General features: G+C 42.6%; 1 protein-coding gene across 1 annotated transcript in view; it reads right to left on the bottom strand.

Annotated features, from left to right (window-relative positions):
* Window positions 1–2,069: 2,069 nt before the first annotated feature.
* Window positions 2,070–24,653, bottom strand: part of efl1 (elongation factor like GTPase 1) — a 60,456-nt gene continuing 37,872 nt past the window's right edge. The window contains exons 16-23 of the mRNA XM_061757869.1: window positions 14,946–15,077; window positions 14,706–14,853; window positions 11,500–11,629; window positions 6,972–7,098; window positions 6,297–6,501; window positions 4,288–4,796; window positions 4,006–4,190; window positions 2,070–3,033 (exon numbers count right to left, since the gene is read on the bottom strand). Of these exons, the coding sequence (XP_061613853.1) occupies window positions 2,845–3,033; window positions 4,006–4,190; window positions 4,288–4,796; window positions 6,297–6,501; window positions 6,972–7,098; window positions 11,500–11,629; window positions 14,706–14,853; window positions 14,946–15,077 (1,625 nt within the window). The 3' untranslated portion in view covers window positions 2,070–2,844. The remainder of the gene's footprint in view (window positions 3,034–4,005; window positions 4,191–4,287; window positions 4,797–6,296; window positions 6,502–6,971; window positions 7,099–11,499; window positions 11,630–14,705; window positions 14,854–14,945; window positions 15,078–24,653) is intronic.

Raw genomic sequence — 24,653 nt, 5'->3', positions numbered from 1 at the left:
AATGTTACAGATACTCCTCAATCAGTGTGCAAATGGAGCAGATGCTACTCTGGCATGAGTGGCCACTATATGCAAATAGTGCAGCACGGCGAGACAACTACAGTGAGTGCACGAGTAATACATAATACAGAAATGTGACAATGAACTCAAGTCAAAAAATTGCCAGCTTGTTGTAATGGAATTGTAAGTTAGCTGTTCAAGAAGTTGATTGCAAGAGGGAAGAAGCTGTTGGAATGTCTACTAGTTCTAGTTTGCATTGATTGGTAGCGCCTACCTGAGGGAAGGAGCTGGAAGAGCTGGTGACCGGGGTGGGGAGGGTCCGAGAGGATTTTGCACGCCCTTGTCTTAGTTCTGGCAGCGTGCAAGTCCTCAAGGGTGGGTAGGGGGGTACCGACAATCCTTTCAGCAGTTTTGATTGTCCGTTGCAGTCGGAGTTTGTCCTTTTTTGTAGCAGCACCAAACCAGACTGTGATGGAAGAACACAGGACTGATTCGATGACCGCTGTGTAGAACTGTCTCAGCAGCTCCGGTGGCAGGCCGTGCTTTCTCAGAAGCCGCAGGAAGTACATCCTCTGCTGGGCCTTTTTGAGGACGGAGTTGATGTTGGTCGCCCACTTCAGGTCCTCCCTGATGAAGCTCCTCCCGATTATTTTGGATGCATTTTTCTGTAAATTTCCAGACTAAGTGGTTTTGTAGACTTCAGAATTAGTTCTGTTGTTCTGCTCCCATCATAATCATCAATTCCCGTTCCAGAAGCAGCCACGCAAGCCCAAGCTATGACATTACCTTGACATTTGCAAAATCTTTTTGCTGATGAGTGGTGTGCATCTTGTGATATGGCTTGCATATTTCTTCTCTCAAAGTCTTCTTCGAACAGTGGATTGTGATACTTTCACCCCTGCCCTGTGGAGGTTGGGAGTGATGTCACTGACTTTTGTCTTTGGGTGTTTCTTCACAGCTCTCACAATGTTTGTCATCAACTCCCGTTGAGACCGTATGTACGCCAGTAGTTTTTTTTCCCCCCCCAGACATTCCAAATTGTTGTATTGGCTATGCCCATTTTAGCTATGATCGATTTTATTTTCTCTCAGCTTCAAAATGGTTTGCTTTTCTCACATAAGACAGCTCTCTGGTCTTCATGTTTGCTTAACAGCAAATGCAGTTTTCACAGGTGAAACCCAAAGCCAAAAACAAGCACTATCTAATGTTCAAGCAATCAAAAAAGGCAACACCTGAGCAACGAGAAACACCCATCAGTTACATGTTCCAATACAAAAGCTCACTTGAAAAGTGGGTGGCTTCAAACAAAAGGTGCTCTGTGTCTTGAGTTGTTTATCTTGATGTAAATACCATGAAATAAAAGGTGGAATTCTGAACTTTGGTCTCATATTCATCTTTTGATCTGAAACCCAAATGTCTTCAGTAGATGAAAACAAAGGAATCGACCTTGCCGTTCCAATACTTTTGGAGGGGACTGTATAGAACGCTCTATCTACACCAGTGGTTCTCAATCTTAGACTAAGTACCGCCTAAAAATATACTGACCGGCTCTCCAAGTACCACAATCATGACAAATATTAAAATAAAATAGCCTAATAGACCTCGGTGTTCATAAAAAAGGTTTTATTCCTAAAAAGTATATTTGCTATTATTGTAAGCCACTGTAACATTATGCACAATTTAAATATTAATAACACGCTTAAGTACAGTAAGAAATGTTTGTTTATTTAAAACAATTATTCAATTAAGATTAACATTAAATATTCATGTTCCAAATTAAAATTTTAAAAACTTTTTAAATATAATGTAAATGTATTATACTAAAAAGAAATACAACTGAACTGTACTTGGGCAGTGATTCTTTCACGTACCACTACAGGTACTAGTACCACACTTTTTATGCGGGTTTCGTGTGGTATACTTGAACAAACTTTATTGACACGTCATCGCAGCCAACACGGAAGTATGTCCAGTAAGAGTTAAATATTAACATGCTAAAACAATCCAAAACAATTGAGTGTGACAGCGACTAGCTGCTACTTACCATAGAGAAACAATTAGCCTCACGCTTCAAAAAGAAACACTTTATTTTTGTTTTAAAATGAATAAGTAGCCTTTCTGGGTTTTTCAGGAAAAGATTCATCCATACACCTTGTCCGTGATGAGTGGAAAAGTCTACAGACACACAGCAAATAATTTGGACAAAAATCCTCTTATAAATAGCAAAAACTAGGCAAAGCCATCGCAGATAACTGCACTCCTGTGGGGGAAATGGAGACGCTGGCTAACAACATGGTGCATATAAACCAATGACAGAGCAATGCAGAGTTTTCCAAGTGACCAGACTTTCTACGACTTAAGGGGTCCTCAATGTGCCCTCCAGTGGACAAAATTAGCAACAACAGTTCATTTTATTGATAAATAGCAGAGAATGTGCCGTCTATACCTACAGGCCGGATTGGATCCCCTGACGAGCTGGTTCTGGCAGGCGGGCCGTAGGTTTGACACCCCTATTCTAAAGGATGACTTTTTGTCCAGAGTTTTATAAATAAAAAAAAATAAAAAAATTTAAAAATGAGTACCAGCCACATACAAATTGTAAAACAATGTTAAATGTTCAAATCTATATTAGGTAAAAACTTTTACACAAATACAGTTACTGTTCAATAAAGAAAATATATATTTCTTTAATTGGATGAAATCCAACATTGATTCCCTGCCTAACTACATATCGGATAGTTAGGCATGGAAATATACTAATATTTAAAGGCAGATTTTGCTGACTGCAAACACTGCTGAACAGCGGCGTCGGTCTCATCTGGTGGAGTACAAAGGATATTTTGTCTATTTGTTCTTGCTTAGGGTTCGTTGCTTTTCTGCATGTTCGACTATCTTTTCCTCCACATATAGGCCCTTTCGGCGGCGGACAGCGTTCATGTATTTGAGTGCCTGGTTACTTGAGTCTGCCTTTTCTCCAAAGTGCAGGTATTCTTCCTCAGTGGTCGGAACCCAGAATGGATCGCTGCTGATCACCTGAGGAGGGAACAGAGAGTTTATGATCCTAGAAAGACAACATTAGATGTTAATGGTATGCATTCATTCATCGTCCGTGCCACTTCTCCTCACGAGGGTCACGGGCGTGCTGGAGCCTATCCCAGCTATCTTCAGGCGAGAGGCGGGGTACACCCTGAACTGGTCGCCAGCCAATCGCAGGGCACACATAAACAAACAAGCGTTCACACCTATGGGCAATGTGGAGTCTTCAATTAACCGACCATGCATGTTTTGGGGATGTGGGAGGAAACCGGAGTACCCGGAGAAAACCCCGTGCAGGCACGGGGAGAACATGCGAACTCCACACAGGCGAGGCCGGATTTGAACCTGGGTACTCAAAACTATGAGGCAGATGTGCTAACCAGCTGTACACCGTCCCGCCATATAAATCAGAAGTTACTCATCATTTACTCAGTACTTTCCTAGTTTTTCCACAGAGTACTTTCTTACTCTTACTCAAGTATTTTTCTGGTGGAATACTTTTAATTTGACTTGAGTCATTATTTTATAGTAACAGTACTCTTACTGGAGTACAATATTTGGGTATGTTTGAAAGCAGTCAGATGCGTGATACGGGTACTTTGACAGGAAGTGACATGCCTAATATGCAAATGATCATTTTTGTTTTGATTCTCTTCTCTTTATCTCACTGTTAATGGCTGGGTCCTCTGTTTCCCGGTCTACACAAAATAAATAAATACAATATGTGCCGGGGGCCCGGCCCGGTACCAAACGGCCCGCGGACTGGCGGTTGTCGACTCGTCGACTTTGCCACTCCACAATGACTCGTCACCGTGCTCGGACTCGCGGTTGGTTGACTCCTGAGTCCGATTAGCTCTCTGAGCAGTCATTAGCCTAGGAGTTATATGACCAAATTATGCAGACATCCAGGTAATTCCAAAGGGTTCACATACTTTTCTTGCACCTGTATATGGGCATCCGATTAATTACCTCCCAGTGACTGAAGAGCATCTGTGGACTGGCTAGCCCACTGGTCCTCTTGCGAAATTCATCTGCAAAACCAAAACTCTCAGCTACAGGCAGAACAGCCTTGATGATGAATATTTCTGTTCCTTCTTTCATTTCTTCCTGGAGGATGCGGCCCTCTCGCTTCCCAAGCACACCATATACTCGGCCTGGATATCAAGAAGACACAGTGTTAGACCACAACCAAAGCATGGTGTAAACGTAGATGAAGAAATCTTCAGGACAAGAAGGTTACCAGTCTCTTACCCAGAACCTCTGCAGTGGCCATGATTTCACAGGTATACATCGCGGCCATAAGTCTCTGGGGCTGAGCCTGGAAAGCGTGGCGGCATGCCTCCTTTACGGCAGCGATTAGCTGGCCTGAGACAGTCCCGTAGCAGTCTGTAGAAGTAGTCTCCAGCAAGCGCTTGGCTCGGCTCGGCTCGGTGGGGTTGACCTCCAAAGCACCAGAGCTTGCCAGTGCTTTGCTAGCTCCTGAAGCCTCTTGAAATGTGGGATTTTCCTCAAAGTTATTTTGATAGGGTGAGTTTAAAGACTGTATATCCCATCTCTCAATGGCGAAGCAGACCCCCATGAGAGGCTCTTCGCACATCGGCCCTGACAGGGTTGCTAACTGGAAGCCACTGACAATGCTGTTATCAAAATCTCGTGTAATGGGTGCCTGAGCTCCATCTTTATCTTCTCGACAAAGACACTGCCACAGAGATGGCCGCTGATAACCATCCAGCTTGTTGAGCAGAATGTTTGGGCCACACCTGAAAGCATTGACAAACAACAACAGAATTTCAAACCAACAAATGATTGGACATTTGTGTAATACAATGAGGCTTTTTAGAGGTCACATTTGGGAAAAAAAAAAAACTTTTCATTCATTCTTTACAAATGCACTGTGCTTCAAATGATTAAGCATATGCTGTTTTTATTCATTTTTGTAATCAGTCAATCCAACTTACAGTGAATACAATGTCTTCCGCAGCAACAATTAAAATAGCTTCTTTATCAAGAATTTATTGAGCAAACCACCAGAACGGAAAAAGTATCCCCGCCCCCCCCCCCATACACAAACACAGAATTACTCATAATAGTTAAAAACACAAAAACTGATTGGTTAAAAAAAGTCCTATTAGATCATTAACAAAAAAGAAAAAAAGAAAAATCCAATTTCCAGTTAACGTGTTCCTCTTCGATGTAACATCAACACTCTCATCCGTCGAAACTGTTATTTCATGGGGACAAAAAAAAGCATTTAGTCAGCCACCAATTGTGATCTCTTCCAGAGCTGTGATGTTTTGGGGCTGACGCTGGGCAACACAGACTTTCAACTCCCTCCAAAGAACAATTGGTGGCTGACTAAATACCTTTTCTGCCCCACTGTAGTTATGTGGCGTAATTCCTGCATCTCAGATGCCCTTGTGACCATGTCGAAGTGTCCTAGAGCAAAATACTAAACCCCCAGTTGCTCCTGGTGCTGCATTATCAGTTGGTGAATAAATATCTTTGAGTACCTTGAAGGTAGAAAAGCTCTACTGTACGTGAAAGGGTATTCAGAGAGCTGCTGTTTGGAGATGAAGCCTTTTGCCCTCCTCAAATTTACAAACATTGGAGGCAGAAAACCAACTGCTACAAAATGTTTGTTTCTGCTTTTTTCCATTAGTGACTAAAAAATGTGGTTATTATTATTTCAATTATTGAGTTTGTATTACTATTATTATTATTGTTCCATATAACAAATAGTAGGGTGATGGGGCTTTGGTGGTGAGTGATTAGGCTTGGATATGTCAAAGATTAGCAATCAAAATGGATTCAACTGAATGAGAATTTTTTTGATGTACTGTCTGGTCAGCTTCTTCATGAAATCATTTAAGCAAATCAAGCAAATCATGTTTCTGTAGGCCCCAATGCATGTGTTGTTGTTTTTTTGGCAGTTAAAAATTTAAATGGTGGTAGGTGTGTCGCCTCCCATATATCATTGTTTTTTTCATTTGATGTTAATGCTCTGATTTAAAATAATAATCAGAAGTTACTTTCAAATTACTCTTTACTTGAGTATTTTTTTCATTGAGTACTTTCTTACTCTAAGTAAATATTTGGAGGACTACTTTTTACTTACTTGAGTCATATTATTCAAAAGTAACAGTACTCTTGAGTACAATATTGGCTACTCTGCCCACCTCTGACTATGCCATCGGGAGGGGGGGGGGGGGGGGGGGGGAGAAAAAAAAAATAAAAAAAAATAAAAAAAGTCATTTCCAAACCTGCGAGGTCCAAAGGCCCAGATATGTTCCACAGCATTCATCCACTTCCTTCCCTGGAGCATGCCCTCCATTTGGGCCTTGAGGTCAGCAATGGCTTCCAAGGTCCTTGCACTAACGTCAAGATTCCTGCCCTCCCTCAAGGACATATTGACTTGTTCTAGAGTTCGAATTAGTGCTGAGCTGTTCTCCAAAAGACAAGTCACCTCTGAAATAAAAGATACGTTAGCACTGTACACAGGAGTGATGATTACAAAAATAACTATTCTGAACACATCTGTAGATCCCCCCCCCCCCCCCCCCCCCAAAAAAAGAAACAATAAATCAGTTAAAACACATTTGCTGCATTAACAATCCACTACTTATAGGATGTTAGGGAGGATGATTTTGTTAATACTACTTATTTATAGCTATTAAAACTGTCCCATAACTATCAATACATTCAACATATTTGAATAATTAACAAATTACAGACATTTCTATATACTCTTGAGCTTTATTCTCATTTGGCCATTTCTTGTTGTCAGTGGACCATTTCGCTGCATCACTGTTATCACTCCGTCTATCTGTCTGTCTGTCTGTCTATTGTATTTGAAACAAAACAGAGTGCCTACTCTGTTGAAGATTAGTGAGGGCTACGGAAACCGAGTTCATCATTGGTGTGTATTTAGGTCTTACCCTGTGGCAAGGGGATTGCACGGACGCTGACCGTGGCCAGTTTATTGGGGGTGGTGAGTGTGACCAAACCGCTGCTGTCGACATGAAGGGTCTCTGAAGAACGACCGTGAGACCCTTCCTCTTTTACCTAACAAACGTACATATCAGAATCAGAATCCTCTTTATTTGCCAAGTATGTCCAAAAAACACACAAGGAATTTGTCTCCGGTAGTTGGAGCCGCTCGAGTACGACAACAGACAGTCAGTCAATTGACAGAGAACACTTTGAGACATAAAGACATTGACAAAAAAAAACAGTCACTGAGCAATAAAGGGTTAATAGTTATCTGGTACTGCCGGTCCATTTTTTTTTTTGGACAATTGTACAAAGATGCAGAGTCCTCCAGCACTTAGAGCAGTTTGAATGACTAATATAGCAACAGTTCGGTGCAATGACCATTGTGCAAAGGGCGCCGATGTTAAAAACCTTGTAAAGGCATTTTCACGTTTTGTTTCTTAGAACATTACATATGTTTGAAGACAAGCGCTGAAAACGTGAACAAATTGGAGTACTGGATTGTTGATATACACCAGCTGCAATAAGTATTTAACACGTCACCATTTTTCTCACTAAATATACTTCCAAAGGTGCTACTGACCTGAAAAGGTCATCAGATGTTTGGAACAACCCAAGTAATCCATGCATTCAAAGAAAGTAGAACAAAAAAGATCAGAAATTAAGTTGTGTGGAAAAATGTGAAATGACACAGATAAAAGGATTGAACACATGAGGAAAGGGAGGTGCAAAAAGGCATGGATAGCCAAGACAATACCTCAAATATATCAATAATCAAACAGCAATCCAGCCCCTTGTCAGTGCAAATGAATATCAGCTGGTTCAGTACTAAATGATGCCCGACAAAAAGGTCTCATTGCCGAGGTCTGAGTCAAGACACATCTCATGATGGGTAAGAGCAGAGAGCTGTCTCAAGAACATAATTGTTGTGAAACTAATTGTTTGTGAAACATAACGATGGCATTGGTTACAGGCGCATATCTAAGCTTCTGAACGTTCCAGTGAGCACAGTTGAGGCCATAATACGTAAGTGGAAAACTAATCATACCACCATAAATATACGTCTATCAGGTGCTCCTCGCAAGATTTCTGACAGAGGAGTGCAAAGAATAATCAGAAGAGTTGTCCAAGAGCCAAGGACCACCTGTGGAGAGCTTCAAAAAAACCCCGGAATTAGCAGGTACTGTTGTCACAAGGAAAACAGTGAGTAATGCACTCCGGCGCCATGGCCTGAATGCACGCTCACCCCATTTGCAAGACCCCATTTGCTGAAAATTTCAAAGCTCGTTTAAAGTTTGCTGAACAACATTTGTACAACCCCGTTAAATCCTGCGAGAATATAGACTCGTCGGATGAGAGCAAAATTTAACTATTTGGATTCCATAATGCACACCACGTTTAGCGGAGAATTGGCACTCATCCTAAAAACACCACACCAACAGTGAAGTTTGGAGGTGGGAACGTGATGGTGTGGGGCTGCTTTTTAGCAAATGGTACTGGTAAACTTCACATTATTGAAGGAAGGATGAATGGGCAAATGTACCGAGACATTCTTGACAAAAAACTGCTGCCATCTACGAGGATGATGAAAATGAAATGTGGGTGGAGATTTCAGCAAGACAATGATCCAAAACATACTGCCAAGGAAACTCAATTGGTTTCAAAGAAAAAATAAAATAAAGCTGCTAGAATGGCCCAGCCAATCACCGGACTTGAATCCAATCGAAAATCTATGTAAAGGACTGAAACTCAAGGTCCATAAAAAAGCCCAAGGAACCTTCAAGATTTGAAGACTGCTTGTGTGGAGGAATGGGCCAAAATTATACCAGAGCAATGCATGCGACTAGTTTCACCATACAGGAGGCATCTTGAAGCTGTCATTGCAAACAAAGGCTTTTGTATATAGTATTAAATAAATACCAGTTGGCGTGCTCAATACTTTTTCCCTGTGTCATTTCACATTATTACACAACTTAATTTCTGAGTTTATTTGTTCTACTTTCTTTGTATGTATGGATTACTTGGGTTGTTCCCAACAGCTGGTGACATTTTCATGTCAATAGCACCTTTGGAAATTTATTTAATGAGGAAAAATGGTGACATGTTAAATACTTATTTCAGCCGCTGTATAGGGTTAAACTATTTTTCACCATCTCAGTTATCTGGATTTTTTGGGCGGGGCTAAAAACAACCCCAATTACGCACTTGGGTTTGGGTGTACATTATGGCCCTTAATCGCCCCTCCTTCACTATATCAGTGCTCAGCGCCCTCAATTTAGCTGTAGCGATTCGGCGCAATTACCAGTTCCTTATTGATAAAAACATTTCTGCCATTACATGTGTGTAGTTAGCCATCAATCTATTCATGCAACACATCATGCAAAAAAAAACATCTTCCCTGAAGTGTTAAGTGTTGTTGTTTTTTTTTTGTTTTGTTTAATTTGGTTTTATTTGGGCTACAACTTCCTTGCCGTGTGCCCCCAAGCGCGGCGCAGAGCAAGGCATCGGTAAACCCGACGCCTCCCCCGCCCCATGCTTGCCCACCAGCGTGAGTAGATGGTAGCTGCCAGCAGAGCTGCGGATCTGCTCACCAGCGTATAGGCTGTCAGGCTCAGAGTGCTTGCCGGCCGCCTGCAATGGCGTGGGGCGAGGAACAATCATTTTGCTGCTGTGGCCGACGCATGGCGAGCACTCCATTCCGCCGATGACCCGCTGTATTTCAACAGTGCTGAAGGAGGTACAAATTGTCTCTGAGCCCCGGCACGGCTGCAGGTCATTGCAGATTTTTATTTCAGAAGCTGCCTGACCACCACAGATAACCTCTCTGCGGCCCGCGAGAGCATGTGCATCGCTCGGAACGAGCTGGGAGAAAAGGCATGTATTTCACTGACAGCGAAAGGTTTGGTGGGGCGTGTTATTGTGGGCACGCCCACAGCAACTCAAAGCTGACACAATGTGTTGTTTCTTCACCATTTTGAAGCCAGATTTCATATACTTGATTTATTTATTTTTTTAGTCATTCAAATTTGGCAGACTCTTCTCTATGGTGTGTTAAATTTAATTAACTTTTTTTTTTTTTTTTCAATTTGTCAGTTTACAGGGTCTTTAAAAAAACATTACCAACTGCAGGATTGGCCTGTATAGAGTAAAGCATAATAAATTACAATCATCATAACATAATCATTTGGAGAACTGAGCTTCGTCTCCCTGTGGATTTGAATCAGAACATATCCTCCCTCCCTCAATATTTATTTTATTTAAAACTAATTTTACAAACCCCAATTCAAAGGAAGTTGAGACTTTGTGTATAATGTAAATAAAACAGAATACAACGATTTGAAAATCAACTGAATACACTACAAAGAAAAGATAATGTTCAAACTAATGAACGTTACTGTCAGACAGTTGAGGAATGCGAAGAAACAACACCCTTTGGAATATTGCACAGGTGAACAGGTTAATTGGAAACGGGTGTCATGATTGGCTATCAAAAGAACAACCCCGAAAGGCTCAGTTGTTCACAAGCAAGGATGGGGCGAGGTTCACCACTTTGTGAACAACTGCGCGAGTTTATGAATGTTTCTCAATGTACAATTGCAAGGAATTGAGGGATTTTATCATCTGCAGCGCTTAATATCAACATCAGATTCAGAGACTCCGGAGAAATCTTTTAACTTAAGCGGTAAGCCCGAAAACCAACATTGAATTCCCGTGACCTTCGATCCTTCAGGTGGCACCGCATTCAAAATTGGCATCATTTTGTAACGAACACTTCAGAAAACCGTTGTCCGTTAACACAGTTCGTTGTTAAAACGTGAAAGCCATATATCAACACCACCCAGAAACGCCACCAGCTTCTCTGGGCCAGAGTTCATCTGAGATGGAAGCGCAAAATGCGACAATGGAGACCCTGGACTGTTGAACAACAGCAATCATCAAGCAAAAATGGGAAAGAATTCCACCTACAACGCTTCAACACTGTCCTCAGTTACGAAATTGCTTATTGAATGTTGTTAAAAAGAAAGGTGATGCAACATAGTGGTAAGTAAACATACCTGTCGCAGGTTTTTGGAACGTGTTGCAGGCATCAAATTCAAAATGAGTAAATATTTGCAATAACCAAAAAAATAAATAAAAATTAAAATAGTGCATCCGTTTGAACGCTAAATATCTTGTCTTTGTAGTGTCTTCGCTGACTCTAGGTTGAAAAGGATTTGCAAATCATTGTATTCTGTTTTGAAATCTACATCTTACACAATGTCCCAATTTCATTGGAATTGGGGTTTCTAGCAAGGGTTGTGATTGCAAAAGCGACACGGGTGGAAAACAACCACAGACTGAACTGAGTTTATCAGTTCTCAAAAGAAAAGACCCTTCAGATTCAAATAGTTTAAAAAAAAAATAGATTCTTATGGCCAGGTACCAAATAAGCCATGCCTCAGATGGTGTACAATAACAGAGAGATTCACTCACCTGGTGAATGATGGCCACTTTATGTTGCTTGCCAAGATCTTCATTGACCATGTCCACTTTTGGAGGGCGCACCACTGTCTCTCTGAATGGAATGATGGGCTTAGATGCGCTGATCTCAATTTTAGCAAACCTTTGAAAACCAAGTCATAATCTCGTTATATGTTAATTACTGCCAATAATTACAGTTGATTAGTTGCGGCCATATGTCTTTCACAGACGTGTGTCATAATTGAGTTTCAACACCCAACTCCGGCAGAGCTTTGAACATGTCGTGGTCCAAATGGAACATTTTCTGTGCCTCCATTGTTGATGCGGCTGACCAAAACTGTGGCCGTAAGGCGGTTTTTGTACCTGTCCTGGCAGTAATGCCCGAAACCGTTGGTGGACACCGGTGGTGAGGGATGTGGTCAAGCTAAAGTATGCCTGTGAATATTCTCATTCACCACTATCATTTCATTCTCAAAGTATTGAATCGATCGCAACTGGACTGTGCTGGTTGTCTTAAAAGTTGTTTTTCCTCTCATCTGAGCAGGCTTCAACAGTTCCTGCAAATATTGTAGGACAGCACTAGGCGGATTTTTGCCTGTTGTTCATATTCCATATTGAAATACTACAATGAAAAGATTCCAATATGGAACAAGAGAGTTTCCACCAAACGCCTCTTGTTGACAGATAGTGGCCTCCCTGCAAGTCGTTTTGCATTCCCAAAGAATGACACAATTTGGGAAAACAGCATAGTGCTATCCTACATAGCCTTGCATGAACTGATGAAGTCTCCTCGGATGATAGGCGCAACGCCTTCCGAGACTACCAGAACAGTCCAGTTGCGGTGATTCAAGCTGATCAGGCCTTTTTGACCATTAGAACACCAGAGGTAGCTGATGGGTACCAGGCCGACTGGAACGCGGCTTCGGAGGTTGCTAAGGCCAAAACTCAGAAGGGGTAGGAGTTTGGTGAGGTTATGGAGAAAGACTTCTGGATGGGTTTGGGGAAATTCTAGTCAACCTTCCAGCACCACATGAGGGGAAACAGTACACCATTAACACTGTGCATAGTGGGAAGGGGGCTACCCGCCGGAAGATGGTACCTGGCTTCACAGTTCCACCTGGTCACTCCTTCTGACCTTTCCTGTACTTTGCAATCAGCAAAGTCTGCATCTGCTGTGGACTTTCATGGCATGAAACCATACTCTTGCTCACAAATTTCAATTTCCTGTCTCAACCTGGCCTCCACTACTTTTTCCCCAAGTTCTCGCTGTTTTTGAACTGTTAAGTCGTTCTACTCGTCGCGCGCGACCGTGCTATTCCCTGTCCAGCTTTGGGCTTGTCTGATCACTGTTTAATTCACTAAATATCAACATACAGGCGCAAACTTAAATGTGCGAAGCCTGTGGTGAAAACAGTGAAGAAGTGGACTGATGAAGCAAAGATGGAACCTCAAGACTGTTAAGACTGCACAGACTGACAGACGGTCTTTGAAACTCCAACTGGCAGCTTGGAGGAATATACAAACACTAGTATATCCTACATCAGCTTCTGTGAAGACGAGTGTGCACCAACAAAGACATTTTGCATTTTCAATAACAAGCCGTGGTTCACTGCCAGGCCAAAGAGGACGCCTATCCGAGTGGGGACAGAGCCCTGTACAATCAGGCCAGAAACCAGCTCACAAAAGAAATCAACATTGCAAATAGGGCTGCATGATATTGGAAAAAAAGAAAATGACATTGCGATTTTTTTGCAACCCTGTGATCGATATGGCGATGTGAAAACAATTTCACATATTTGTGCCATGTGAAATCCAGCACACATTTTTCTTCCCCCCCCCCCCAATGTATTGTTTTGACAGTCTACTGTAAAATAGCTTCAGTAGAACTAAACTACTCTCAACAGAGCACAGAAATATACTGAGATATTTGTGTGTACGTTTTAACATAATATGCATTAGCATTTCTGTATTTTGAGTGCATTAGCCCTTTCTTGCTAGCGCGGCTAATCATCAAGATCAGGAACGACAAAGTCGAATTTGAATCCCATTTTGCCTGATCCTTCATGTTTTCTTGAATTGTACACATCTTACAAATTCTACCTGGGTAATCAAACATATGAGCATAACTGTGTAATGTTCTCTCAAAACGTAGGGCTGCATTTCAGAATAAGAGCAAGTCAATTAAAAGAAAGTTATACGTTTAAATAAAGTGCTTAACTTCAGAAAAATAAAACAAGTGTTAGTTTCCTCTTTTCTATTTGGGGTCTTGACAACAGTGAAGTCTCAAACAATTTTACATATTTTAATTCAACAAATCTTAATTCAAGCGTTTTAGAGGTTATGTTTGGTCAAAAATATTTGATCGCTTTTCGCTTCGTAATGTGCTCCCAGTGGACACTTCCCACTGAGAAGTGTAAACAAAAATGACTGGTCGTTCCATTTTCAGCGCCATTTATTTTTGACGCTCTCGTCCTTTATCGGCCATTTTCTGATGTTTCTCTGTCTTTTTAACTCAACTTCCACGCCGACTCGCTTTCTCGCTCCCCTGCTGCGTTTCACTACTACTAGTTGAACATAAATGCCCACGACACTGAATGATTTCACGATCTGAAGGCAATTGAGACCTCATTCACCAAGAATTCAGGGCATCTTTTACTTTTTTTTTTGTGGACATCGAAATGACTCATGGTAGGCCTAGGAGAAAGTGCTGTGGTCAGATGAAACTAAAGTTGAGCCATTTGGGGTATCCTTGCCACCAAGGAGCTTTTTAACCATCCCGACAACTTCAACGTTTTGAGTCGAGGTCAGCAGTGCCCCGTCTCCACTACACACAATGTTTATGGTGCACTGCTTTCCTTTCCAGAGATGCCAGATGGTGGATGAGAATTTCTTCCGCCGTCCGGAAGTCGTTCTCCATAGCTTCACCAAAGTCCTCCTATGCCAGAGTTTTTGCCTCAGCAACAACCCAAACTGCATTCCGCCTGGCTTGCCGGTACCCATCAGCTGGTTTACATTTGAATGTTTTTGTCCAGGACTCGATCTGTGAACCTCTGGTTCCTGCAAACCCAAGTTCTTAAAGATGAGCTATTTTAAAATTATATTCAGTAACATACATCATGGAAAGACAACCGCTACGATCTCAATTATTATTAATTTTAGACATGCCAGATGCCAGTGAACAGTACTTTCTGATGACACAGAGACAGTCTCACGCTGACCGGTTTTTGAGGTCATCCAGGCAGCGTTGGAGATGAACCTCTCCAGCAGTGACCAAAACATGTTCCCCTGTCTCCTGGATTAGAACCTCAGCACAGGGGTCTGCTTGGTTCAACAGACGCATCCCACGCACCAGTTTTGGCATCTCGCCTGATGCATAAATGGAAAAAGTGTTATCCGTGAATAAAAACGACAGTATATATTTTAAAATACAGGTCATTTGTGGAATTTCAAAGACCTACTTGGGTGTTTTGATTCTACGGCAACTCGTACAATGGGTGAGGCTTCAAAGTTGAGTGGGGTGAAGGGTGGGCAAGCAGGAGTCGTTGAAATAGTGGCTGACTTCAAAATAAACTCTTCCAGACCTTTAATGCCTAAAAAAGTATGGGAGCAATTAATAAACACAAAAACATTTAAAAAAACAAAATTCTGCACCACTGACCAATCCGCTATCGCAATCATAATATTGTAAAAAAAAAAAAAAAAAAGGGTTAAAAAGTATGGTTTTTTTATAGACTGGTAAAAGACCAATGTAAAACTTTAAAAAAGTAAATAAAAACTGCAGTAAATATATATACACACACACACACACACACGCAGTGGCTGAAATAAGTATTTAATATATCATTATTACACACAACTTAATTCCTGAGGTTATTTATTCTACTTTCTTTGTACGTATGGATTACTTGGGTGGTTCCCAACATCTGGTGAAATTTTCATGTCAATAGAACCTTTAGAAATATATTTAATGAGAAAAATGGTGTCGTGTTTAATACTTATTTCAGCCGCTGTATATAAAATCTATTATTAACGTAACATTTGATAAGTGAAACTGGACATGTCAGAGTGATGATTATAACATCTTGCTTCAATTACACACACACCCTCCAAAAGTATAAGAACGGCAAGTTTGTTATCTACTGAATGCATTTGGGATTCAGATCAACAGATGAATATGCGACAAAAGTTCGGAATTCCAGTTTTTATTTCATGGTATTTTCATCGAGATGTGTTAAAAAAATCAGGACAGAGCACCTTTTGTTTGAAGCCACTCACTTTTCAAGTGAGCAAAAGTATTGGAACTTGTGACTGATGGGTGTTTCTAGTTGCTCAGGTGTTTGTTGCCTTTTAGATTGATTACTTAAACATTAGATAGTGCTTGTTTTTGGCTTTGGGTTTCACCTGTGAAAACTGCATTTGCTGTTAAGAAAACAAAGACCTATGGGAGAAAAACAAAAAATGTTTAACATTGGGCATAGCCAATTCAACAATTTGGAATGTCCTGAAAAAGAAAGAAACGACTGGTGTACTGTGCAACAGGCATCGAACAGGTTGGCCTAGGGTATCAACAGCAGTTGATGACAGAGGCATTGTGAGAGCTGTGACGAAACACCCAAAGACAACAGTCAGTGACATCGCTGCAAACCTCCACAGGGCAGGGATGAAGGTATCACAATCCACTGTTCGAAGAAGAATGCGAGCATGCTGTGACAACGCGAAAGACTGCGTGATTTCCGGAGACGAAAACATGGCGGCACCTCTTGCATAGACCCAGAAAAAGCAGCTACTACAAGTCTTTTTCCTTTTTCAGTGGCGGTTTCTCGCTTAGTTTTATTCTCTTCTCTTTCACCAGCTTTCTAAACAGTGATAGAGCGCTATTTGAGATTGTCACCGACAGCTACGTCAACGCTAACCCGTCTGTCATGGAGAATACCAGTTCCCGCACTGAGCAGTCGCTGAAGAGAAAGAAGATTACCTCCACAGAAGATGTAGTCTGTTCGCCAGAATTACAAGCCAGTGTCCTCCTCTCAAGCGACAAGAAATTGTCAATTACACTCGACTTGCTTCTCCAAGAAACCACCGAGCTCAAAAACAGCTTGAAATTTACACAGCAACAGGTGTAGGAGCTATGATTAGATAATGCTGTGCTCCGATCAAACATGATTACGACGACAGTGGAATTAAAAACTCTCCGATTGGAATATAAAATCATGAAAGAAACCACGCTGGACATTCAATCACGAAGCATGCGCGCAGATTAAAAAGTTCATGTTGTCCGCGCTCAAGATACAGTAGACAAGTGTTCATCGATTAGGAAGCCCCTGTCCAGGAAACCGACCGTGTCCCATCCTTGCAAAGTTTGAACACTTCCAACAAAAAATGTTTGTGAAAACAAAAAGGTTGTGAACTCAGAGGGACATCTTTTGGAATCAATGACCAGTTCCACATGGAAATTAATGAGAGGCGTAAAATCTTGTACGCGCTGTTGAAGAACAACCGCGAGAAAGGCAAACGAGCGTGGTCGGTTGTCGACAAGCTGTTCGTCGACGGTCAACTTTTTCGTGATGCCAACGTCACCCCCTGGCTCTTCGAGATAAGTAATTCTCCTGATTTGTTGTCATTATTGTCCAACTCTTGTTGCATTTTATTTTTTTTTTTTCATTTTGCTGAGACAAACAAAAGAACGGAACCACGCATCCCACCAGTATGAATCCTCACTCCTTTCTCGGTCTTTCCTGCCTCTTGTTCTTACACACGTCAAACACTCTTCCCGTGCACTACAAACAACTACACACAATATTATCCCCTCAGCACGATTGTTTTCTGTTTGTTTGCTACCCTTTTATGTACCCTGGCTTTGCTGAACTTAAATATATCATCCTTATCACACTCTTTATATAACGTCCATCAATATAATAAAATTATAGATAAAAATTGTTGCAAACTGTCAATAAAACAACAACAAAGAATACATAGAACCCAATCTATTCAAAATTATTTTACATGCACCCATTATATTTCAGACTGGGCACACAGCTAAAATAACAAAGGAGGGCTTCAGAACAACTCCGTGACTGCTCTTGAATGGCCCAGCCAGAGCACTGGCATAAACCCAATTGAGCATCTTTGGAGAGACCTGAAAATGGCTGTCCAACAACATTGACCTTCCAACCTGACAGAACAGCTCAGCCAGAGCCATGACTTAAACCCTTTTGCTAATAAACACCTGAAGGACTCAAAGATGGTGAGAAATACGATTCTCTGGTCTGATGAGACAAAGATAGAACTTTTTGGCCTTCATTATAAGTGGTATGTGTTGAGAAAACCAGGCACTGCTCGTCCCCTGTCCAATACAGTCCCAACAGTGAAGTATGGTGGTGGCAGCATCATCCTGTGGCGGTGTTTTTCAGCTGCAGGGACAGGACAATTGGTCGCAATCGAAGCAAAGATCAATGCGGCCAAGTACAGGGTTATCCTGGACCAAAACCTTCTCCAGAGTGCTCAGGACCTCAAACTGGGCTGAAGGTTCACCTTCCAACAAGACAATGACCCTAGGCACACAGCTAAAATAACGAAGGAGTGGCTTCAGAACAACTCCGTGACTGTTCTTGAATGGCCCAGCCAGAGCACTGGCATAAACCCAATTGAGCATCTTTGGAGAGACCTGGAAATGGCTGTCCAACAACGTTGACCTTCCAACCTGACAGAACTGGAGAGGATCTGCAAGGAGGAATTGCAGAAGATCCCCAAATCCAGGTGTGAAAAACTTGTTGCATCCTTCCCAAAAAGACTCATGGCTGTATTAGCTCAAAAGTGTCCTTCTACTAAATACTGAGCAAAGGGTTTGAATACTGAAGGCTGTGTGATATTTCAGTACCCACTATATGTACAGGCCATACCACAAGATGCAAACCACTCATAAGCAAAAATAATAGATTTTTTTTTTGATTGATTGATTGATTAGATTGGATTTTGTAACAGGTCTTCGTGCCCTAGTGACTTTGTTGTTACCGGTATCGGCACATCCTATGTGTGTATAAGAGTTAACAGCTAGTTTATCCACTGTCATGCCAGAACATTGGCCACGTCAGAAAAGAGCAGCAGACCGGCAGGGCCAAAATGATCCAACATACATTGACGCCATTGGTGTTCTCCGTGCTGTTCCAAGTGAGTACAAATTAGTAGATCAAATAGCTGCAGGATTTGAGTCCTTGATTTGTTGGTGGTGGACAACCAACAAAAACGTAGACAGAATCAACTACATCCATTACAACGTGCAAAAATTGGGCATTTGGACGGAGAGTGGGTTTGAAGCTGCGCATGAACAGCTATCAGCCACATCACTTATGGCATTCCAAAACAGGATAGCTGTTGACATGTTGTTGGCTGAGAGAGGAGGAGTATGTGCTATGTTCGGAGAACAATGCTGCAAATTCATTCCCAACAACACAGCTGCAGATGGCAGTCTCACCGAGGCCATAGAGGGACTCCGAACCCTTAATGGTAAAATGAAGGAACACTCTGGTGTTGACACCTCCATGTGGAACTCCTGGATGAATGCCTTTGGAAAATACAAAGCCGCAGTGTCCTCAATTTTGGTATCAATCGCTGTTTTTGCAGTAATTTTGACCTTGTGTGGATGTTGTTGTATTCCTTGTCTGCGTTCTCTCATTAATAGATTAACAACAGCAATCTCACCCATGGAGAACCGAATGGCTCAAATGTATCCTTTACTTGTATCCTTTTCATAAAAATGATCCTACAGTCGAAAATCTAACTGAAGTGACTGATGTATGGTGATAGGAGAATTTGAGCAAATATGTGATAAACAGGAGGGGAAATGTTAGAATAAATGTACATTAGTTATCCCATATTTACTCTTATAGTATTGGAAAGCATTTATTCAGCAATATAACCTTGTTTGTATCATGTAAGTTGAAGTTGTCTGTGAAGATGGTTTACACATTGTTGCTATGTGCTCCCCCAACTTTATAGCACCAACAGCTGTGTAAGTGGGAACCACCCTAAGGAAATAAAAAGAGAGGGTTCGGCAGAGTGGGCTCAGAGAGGTAGGAGATTGCAACTGCGTACATCTCTGTCCGTTCGACCTTGCGAGTAAAAGAACCAGTCTCTTGCCTTCCTTCCTTGTTTATTGTCTATTAAATGTTCTAGGTTGTTTGAACCTGAGAGATATTATGGACCATAGATGATGAAATCTCTAAATTCCTTGCAATTTTACGTTGAGGAACATTGTCCTAAAACTCTTCGACTATTTTCTCACGTACTTGTTCACAAAGAGGTGAACCTCGCCCCATCTTTGCTTGTGAATGACTGAGCAATTCAGGGGAGCCCCTTTTATACCCAATCATGCCACCCACCTGTTCCCAATTAGCCTGTTCACCTTCGGGATGTTCCAAACAGGCGTTTGATGAGCATTCCTCCACTTTCTTAGTCTTTTTTGCCACCTATCCCAGCTTTTTTGGAACGTGTTGCAGACATAAAATTCAAAGTTAATGATTATTTGCTAAAAACAATCACGTTTAAAAGTGTGAACATTAAATATCTTGTCTTTGTAGTGTATTCAATTAAATGTAGGTTGAACCTGATTTGCAAATCATTGTATTGTGTTTTTATTTATGTTTAACACAATGTCCAACCTTTATTGGAATTGGGGTTGTATTTTGCAGATATAACTTGAGTCATGCTCAATGTTAATTTCATACGAAGCTAAAAGTATACCAAGACTACAACATGCATGGTCCAGGGTAGAGGCTGACATTTTTGGGATTCCCACCTGATCCCTTTCATATAATCCACAGATTTTGTACTCAGTGTCATCCATCTATCCATCCATCCATTTTCTTTTCCGCTTATCCTCACTAGGGTCGCGGGGTGCTGGAGCCTATCCCAGCTATCTTTGGGCGGGAGGCGGGGTACACCCTGAACCGGTCGCCAGCCAATCGCAGGGCACATAGAAACAAACAACCATTCACACTCACATTCACACCTACGGGCAATTTAGAGTCTTCAATCAACCTACCATGCATGTTTTTGGGATGTGTGAAGAAACCGAAAACCCACCCAGGCACGGGGAGAACATGCAAACTCCACACAGGCGGGGCCAGGATTTGAACCCCGGCCCCCAGAACTGTGAGGCAGACGTGCTAACCAGTCAACCATCGTGCCCTACTCAGCGTTAGATTATCCATTTTTCATATTACTTATAGAATTGACATATCATTCACTAATTGTCATATCCACAGATTTTGTGTTATTATTCCTTTAGCAGCTTCGCCAAGCTAAGGAGGACGCATATCAGAGCGGGGACAGGGCCCTGTATAATCGAGCTAAAAACCAGCTGACTAAAGAAATTAACATTGCAAAAAGAAACTATGCAGCAAAGTTGGAAAAACAGTTTAGCGCTAACGACTCTGAATCAGTCTGGCATGCATTCCAATCGCTGACGAATTACAAGCGACGATCCCCCCAAGCTGAGAACAATAGCACACTAGCCAACGACTTGAATACCTTCTACTGCAGATTTGAAAAGGACACTTTCACACCCCACACCCACCCGGCCACACCCCCGACCACAATCACACCTCTGACTTCTGCGTTAACCATCCATGAACAGGATGTGAGCCACATCTTCAAACAACAATAGATTAACAAAGCGGCAGGCCCAGACCATGTGTCCCCATCCTGCCTCAAAGTCTGCGTGGACCAGCTCGCTCCAGTCTTCACACAGATCTTCAATAGATCTCTGGAACTGTGCTCCACCATCATTCCAGTCCCAGTCCCCAAGAAACCTGCAATCTCGGCTCTAAATGACTACAGGCCTGTCGCCTTGACATCTGTACTGAATCATGAAGTCCTTTGAACGTCTCGTGCTGGACCACCTCTGCGGATGATGCAGTCAACATGGGACTCCACTTCATCCTAGAACACCTCGACAGTGCAGGGACCTATGCGAGGATCCTGTTCGTGGACTTCAGCTCAGCGTTCAACACCATCATCCCTGAACTCCTTTCATCCAAGCTTCTCCAGCTCAGCGTCTCACCTGCCACCTGCCAGTGGATTTACAGCGTTCTGACGGGCAGGACACAGCAGGTCAGGCTGGGGGAGGCCCCCTCATCCACACGCAGCATCAGCACCGGGGCGCCCCAAGGTTGTGTCCTCTCTCCGCTGCTCTTCTCTCTCTACATGAACGACTGCACCTCAGCGCACCCGACTGTCAAACTCCTGAAGTTTGCAGATGACACCACGGTCATCGGCCTCATCAAGGACGGTGACGAGTCTGCATATCGACAGGAAGCGGAGCGGCTGGAGCTGTGGTGCGGCCGACACAACCTGGAGCTGAACACGCTCAAGACTGTAGAGATGATCGTGGACTTCAGGAGGCATCCTTCGCCACAGCTGCCCCTCGTTGTCCAGCTGCCTTGTGTCAACCGTCGAGACCTTCAAGTTCCTGGGAATTACAGTCTCTCAGGCCCTGAAGTGGGCGACCAACATCAACTCCGTCCTCAAAAAGGCCCAGCAGAGGATGTACTTCCTGCGGCTTCTGAGAAAGCACTGCCTGCCACCGGAGCTGCTGAGACAGTTCTACACAGCGGTCATCGAATCAGTCCTGTGTTCTTCCATCACAGTCTGGTTTGGTGCTGCTACAAAAAAAGGACAAACTCCAACTGCAACAGACAATCAAAACTGCTGAAAGGATTATCGGTACCCCCCTACCGACCCTTGAGGACTTGCACGCTGCCAGAACTAAGACAAGAGCGTGCAAAATCCTCTCGGACCCTCCGCATCCTGGTCACCAGCTCTTCCAGCTCCTTCCCTCAGGTAGGCGCTACCGATCAATACAAACTAGAACTAGCAGACATTCCGACAGCTTCTTCCCTCTTGCGATCAACTTCTTAAACACCTAACCTACAATTCCATTACAACATGCTGGCAATTTTTTGACTTGAGTTCGTTGTCACATTTCTCTGGGGCCAATTATACATTACTTGTGCACTCACTGTAGTTGTCTCGCCACGCTGCACTATTTGCATATCTGTTGTTGACCAATACTGGCCACTCATCCCAGAGTAGCATCTGCTCCATTTGCACACTGATTGAGGAGTATCTGCAACATTTGCACAACCAACATTGTCCCAGATTATCACACTACTCGTCACTTTAAACCGCATACACTCCTTGAAGTCTCGGCGCCCTTTGCACAATGGTCATTGCACCGGACTATTGAAATATTAGTCATTCGAACTGCTCTAAGTGCTAGAGGACTCTGCATCTTTTTGCACGATTGTCAAAAAAAAATAAGAATAAAAAATGTACCAGCATTACCAGATAACTAGCAACCCTTTACTGCTCAGTGACTGTTTTTTGTTTTTTTTTGTCAATGTCTTTATGTCTCAAAAGTGTTCTCTGTCAATTGACTGTCTGTTGTCGTACTAGAGCGGCTCCAACTACCGGAGACAAATTCCTTGTGTTTTTTGGACATACCTGGCAAATAAAGATGATTCTGATTCTTTACATATTACCTTTAGAATTGTCCTATTATCCTTGTGTTTTTTTTTTATTTAGTATGGCTTGTTTAAAAGCGTGGCCCTTGGATGACCGCTTGTGCTAGGTGCTTTCAGCTGCTGCCTTGCATAAACTTTATTTATAGGAAGCAGGTAAGGGAGAAGAGCTACAGAATGTTCCAAGCTGACAATCTGAGGAAAAACATCATCATCATTCTGTCGGCCCCACCAGTGAGAACCAGAGTGGCAGCGGTCAAGATGACCAGCTGGGGGGGGCAAGTGAGGCTAACCAGCTGGTGGAGGAACACCCCCCTTCTCGTGCTTGTGTTGTAATCTATATATGTGAGGGGCCGAGGGGAAAGGTGCCTTTTTTCCTCTCAAATCTGCATATCGGAGGAGAGTTCGGTGGCAGGGAGAGTGAAAAAAACGGCCCGGATTTCTGACCTTTGGACCCTGCTGAGCACCTGATACATAAAACAGATCAAATTCCAACCTGTGTGAGTTATTTGAGTAATTACCTTAGAGAAAAACGAACACACATTTGGGTGAGTGTGTGCAGGTAGTTTATTGATTTGTAATTCTGGGCCACCGGCCTCGGGAGAATAGGAACAAGCACACGCTCCGACAAATTGGTGACCCCGACGTGATCTTGGAAAAGTAATATAGAAAATATGAGCCTTCACAGCAGGTCGGATACCATCACTAGAGGCCTGACCATCAGTGGGCCAAAAAAATGACCAGATTTGTCAAAGGTCCGACAAGCGAGGTCCTCGGATGTGTGTGGTGGATGACAGATTTATTCCAAACCTTTTAATTATTTTACAAATCAATCCACTCATTCAATTGGATGCATTAGTATGATCATCATCATTATAATATTTTTAAAATCCACATACTGGCCGGCACACTGCTATTAGGTGATGGAAACGAACAATCGTATGAGGGGTATATATATATATATACAAAATGCATTCACATTTAAGTCGCTGGCGATTTTTCACCAGCTCATTCTGCATTTAATTTGGGTTTAACACTAAAGTTCAATTCTCCAGTCACGCAAGGGCCGCTGAGTCCTCTTCTGCATATATGACGTCACCATATGGGAGACTATTTGCGCCACTTTTAAAGGGTATGCAATAACCCGGTTTGATTGGAGAGGATTGAAGCCGGCTGTGGTGATGCCTGTACAAGCACAGCAGTCCCATTTTAAATGCGCTGGGAGTACACTGGTCCACTGAAGTATCAAAACCAGGTCTAGCTCACCTCCTCGCAGAGTGGGCAGACGATACACAAGCTGTGTGGGCAGACTTATTTCATTCATTCATAAATATGTGAACAGCTGGACATTGAACCCCCTAAATCATTGTAAAGCAGTTCATTGAATGCCTCATCATTACCAGGGAGCTATCAAAACATTACTGGAATGTACAGAACATGCCCACTCTCGGAGTAGAGTTAGTGCTTCAGATTGAATTTCCGAACGCATCCGAGGCAGGACACACCATTTGCGTCATGCTCCTCCAGGGTTGCAGCAGGCAGGCAGTCATCCTGCAGCAGGGCGCGTCCTGCCTAGTACTGGAGTAAGATTAATGATGCTGGAGTGGCATATGGCTCTCCTCTTCGCCGAAGAGGAGCAAGGAAATA

This window comes from Phyllopteryx taeniolatus, chromosome 2, assembly GCF_024500385.1.
Source record: "Phyllopteryx taeniolatus isolate TA_2022b chromosome 2, UOR_Ptae_1.2, whole genome shotgun sequence".
NCBI lineage: Eukaryota > Metazoa > Chordata > Actinopteri > Syngnathiformes > Syngnathidae > Phyllopteryx > Phyllopteryx taeniolatus.
Note: the sequence above shows the minus strand (reverse complement) of the source record. Positions and strands in the feature narration are given on the sequence as shown.